Here is a 3,524-nt window from a genome sequence, read left to right on the forward strand (position 1 = left end):
AACATTAATCTTATTATTTAAGAGTTTAGATGAATATCATGCTATTTATTAAGAATTTTGTTATTTTTTAAATAGGGATTTAATGTTTTAATTTTTTTTATTATTTTTAAAAGTTTAAGAACTTACGATCAGTGAAACTCTTAGCTGGATTAAAAATAAAGAAAGATCCAATGTAATTATGGAGTCAAATGCTTAACTTAACGTTTGGGTTATTACTGATCCCAATTACATGGATTACTCGGTTTTTGATTCAGTTATTTATGATTATAAGTCTCTAATTGATAAGACGAATAGTGTTAGTATTCATTATATTTTTCGATCTGCTAATGGCGTAACACATGTATTGGTTAGGGCTGTCAATTCTTTAAAAACTCAGATGGAATAGACTGTTTTACCTCCTACTTGTATTTTGTCTTGTTGATACTCGATAATCCTTAATAAAATTTTTCTACATTTATTTTTTAAAAAAATGGACTATTTTATTTGATTAATATTTAAATGATATTTATTAAATTTTTCAAGGCTTTTGCCTAATTATAATATATTAATTTTATATTCGCCCGTACAGGCGTTAATAGTTGGTTTGAATTATCTTCCATTGTCGTAACAAATAATTAGTTAATTTTGTAATAAATTCAATCCAATCCATATATATTTTTATGATTTAACTAATCATTAATTATTCAAACCATTAATTAGTCCATACTTTATTAATTATTAAAAGTAATTTACTAATATAATAAAAACATAATAAAAATATAAATGAGTAAGAATCATAAAAAAATAAATAAAAATAATTAAATGAAAATAAAATAACTAAATTTAAATATTACATTTTAAATAATAACAAAGTAAAAAATATCTAATTAATTTTATAAATTATAAAACTAAAAAAAGAATTAATTTCAAAATAAAAATTATAACCTTAATATTAATTTTTTAGAAATTAAAAAGAATTAAAATAATTTTGCATATTATTTTAATTATTTTTAAAAATGTGACTAATTTAATTTTATAGAAATTAAAAAATAAAAAATATATTTTACACATTATTTTATTTTGTTAAAAACATGTAGTAGCTTTTAAATTTTGTACAAATTAAAAATTAAAATAATTTATACATATTAATTTAACTTTTTTCATAATTGTGATTAATTTTAATTTTATAGAAGTTAAAAAATTTTCTAGTTTTAAGAAATAGATTAATGAACAATTGTATATGCATCTTTACAAATCTAATTGTGACCCTTCAGAAGCTGCAAATTGGTAGTTGATGGGTTGTTGCTTGATGTTGGAAATGTGAAGATGATGAGCAGTAACTGCTTCCTATTGACACCAGCAATGCTCTCTCTAAATCTCTGGAGGCTTTCCGTTTGATCAAAGCAATTGTATATTCCATAAGGTCTGAGTCACAAGGCAGTACGAGTGGCCCCTTGGTTTGCAATCCAAACTCTTCTTCTGCCATGTTGAATAGCTTTTTGATCATTTCATTGTTAAGATATTCCAAGGGAAGAAGGAAACGTTTTTCATCTGCAGAATACACTACAAAATGGCCTTTCTCAGCCACTGTTGATGTGCTGCAACTGTTTGAATCAATGCTTCCAAAGGTTTGTGGCAACGTGATTCTTCTTCGCCTCATAGCAGCCATCTTCTGCCATTTCTTTGCCAATTTTAGAAGCTTCTTGGCATTGATCATCTTGTTTTTCTATAAGAATTGAATCTTTTGATGGAAGGAAGAAGGCTTTAGATTCAAACTTCTGAATTCTAGTGTTCTGATGGGTAGAATGGAAAGTAGTGACTTGATTATATATTTACAAGGTCAGACAGTCCATTTCATGGAGATCCCACGTCCCACGATGCAGGGGGCATGAAAGAAAAGCCATGTGATAGGTGGTTGTGAAAGATTGTTCATAAGGCTGGGATGTTTGCTTATTTTTGACAATTAACTCATCAAGTTGGAACATGGTTGTTTCACAAATATATCCTTCTGCCTAGTGGTCTGCCTGCAAAAAGAATGGTGGGTCATGAGCATATATTATAAGCTATGTGGACCACAAACAATGAAGATAAAACGGTTAGCTGATATGAATGTGGATCTACTTTTGATGGCTAGATTTAATGAATGCCAATCTGTATTTATGAAATTCAACTATTCGTGGAAGCTGGGAAGTGTGTTCTAGTTAGTTCTGTGGTCTTGACATACGCATGTTACAAATGGTAACAAATTGCAAATTGGTCCAAATATGTCTGTTTACTGCCAAGCAGATAGACGGCAAGTTGAAACAAATAGTAGCCCACTACAAATTCGACCAAATATGGAGCTACCAATAAATTGGTTGGCAGTCTAGATTTCAGATCAATGTGATAGAATTTGGAGGGTGTGCAATTTTTGCATGATCCATTTTGCTGTATGATATGTACAGGTATGCAATTTGTGGTGATTGTAAATATTGCAACATGTATTTCCTATATTAGATAGATATTTTCTTTTGATGTGATTTTCTGACTCCTTTTCTTGGCCAAAATCCTCAAGCTGTATTTGAATAGTAACTTCCTCTCGTTGATACCTTGACTTGCTCATTTGATGGTGAGATAAATTTTTTACACCGAAATTAGTACATGATTAATAAAATTCATGAAATTGACAACCAAAGCAACATAAATAGATAGCTGAATATGTATAAAATTTTCATAGAATTAGGAAGAACATAATTAGACTTCACTACGCTTGTGAGTTCATACTTTTGACAATGTCCTTAATGAAGCCTAGATATTGGCCTCATGACCTCTTGTTTTTTTTGAGAGTGTTAGGTGGTTTCTCACCATCTGTTTTAGGCTTTTAGCTGGTGAGACCTGCAAATAGGGATGTAAACGGGTAGGGTACCCGCGAAAATTAAACTATCCGAACCCGAACCCGATTTATATTAGTAATATTCGAACCCGTTCTGAATCCGATTAAAAATTAATTTAAATTATCCAAATCCGTCTCAAACCCGATTATTATTATCCGAATAAAACCCGAACCCGTTTAATCTTATATATTTTAATTAATAATTTATATAAAAAATATTTTTCATTAATAATTTTTATTTAAAAAATTTAATATTTCTAAAGAATATTTAAATTTAAATTTTTAAATAAAAATATAAAAAAAAATTTATAAATATTATTGTAAAATATATTTTTTATATTAAATTAATTATTTATATAAACGGGTTCGGGTAGTGGATACCCTGTGCATAAAACCCGAATCCGATCCGAACCCACAACGGGTATTATTTTTAAAATCCGAACCCGTCCCAAATCCGATTATAACTACCCAAATCCGTTTTATTAGGGTTCGGTCGGATCGGATACCCGAAAATACCCGATTCGTTGCCATCCCTACCTGCAAAACATAGGACAAATGGGATAAGGAGCCCACTGAATGTTTTCTTCTACACCTAAGCTAGAGATCTCCATTTGTCTAGAAAAGATTGGGAGTTTTATAGTAGAAAGATGGAGAAAATGAGAGCCAGAATTCT

General features: G+C 29.4%; 1 protein-coding gene and 1 non-coding gene across 2 annotated transcripts; both read right to left on the minus strand.

Annotated features, from left to right (window-relative positions):
* Positions 1 to 1,180: 1,180 nt before the first annotated feature.
* LOC122721183 (auxin-responsive protein SAUR68-like) lies at positions 1,181 to 1,987 on the minus strand. The gene has a single exon (XM_043960795.1). The coding sequence runs from the start codon at positions 1,694 to 1,696 to the stop codon at positions 1,250 to 1,252; it is 447 nt and encodes a 148-aa protein (XP_043816730.1). The 5' UTR covers positions 1,697 to 1,987; the 3' UTR covers positions 1,181 to 1,249.
* An 815-nt stretch (positions 1,988 to 2,802) lies between these two features.
* On the minus strand, positions 2,803 to 3,524 carry LOC110624643. The gene is made up of 2 exons (XR_006352262.1): positions 3,389 to 3,524; positions 2,803 to 2,853 (listed from the first exon to the last, which is right to left on the minus strand). It is a non-coding gene; the product is annotated as an uncharacterized LOC110624643 (transcript).

The sequence above is a fragment of the Manihot esculenta genome, chromosome 10 (genome assembly GCF_001659605.2).
Source record: "Manihot esculenta cultivar AM560-2 chromosome 10, M.esculenta_v8, whole genome shotgun sequence".
NCBI lineage: Eukaryota > Viridiplantae > Streptophyta > Magnoliopsida > Malpighiales > Euphorbiaceae > Manihot > Manihot esculenta.

What these genes read in the sequence shown, in the direction of transcription:
- LOC122721183 (XM_043960795.1), bottom strand. Translation starts at nt 1,696, where the DNA reads ATGATCAATGCCAAGAAGCTTCTAAAATTGGCAAAGAAATGGCAGAAG.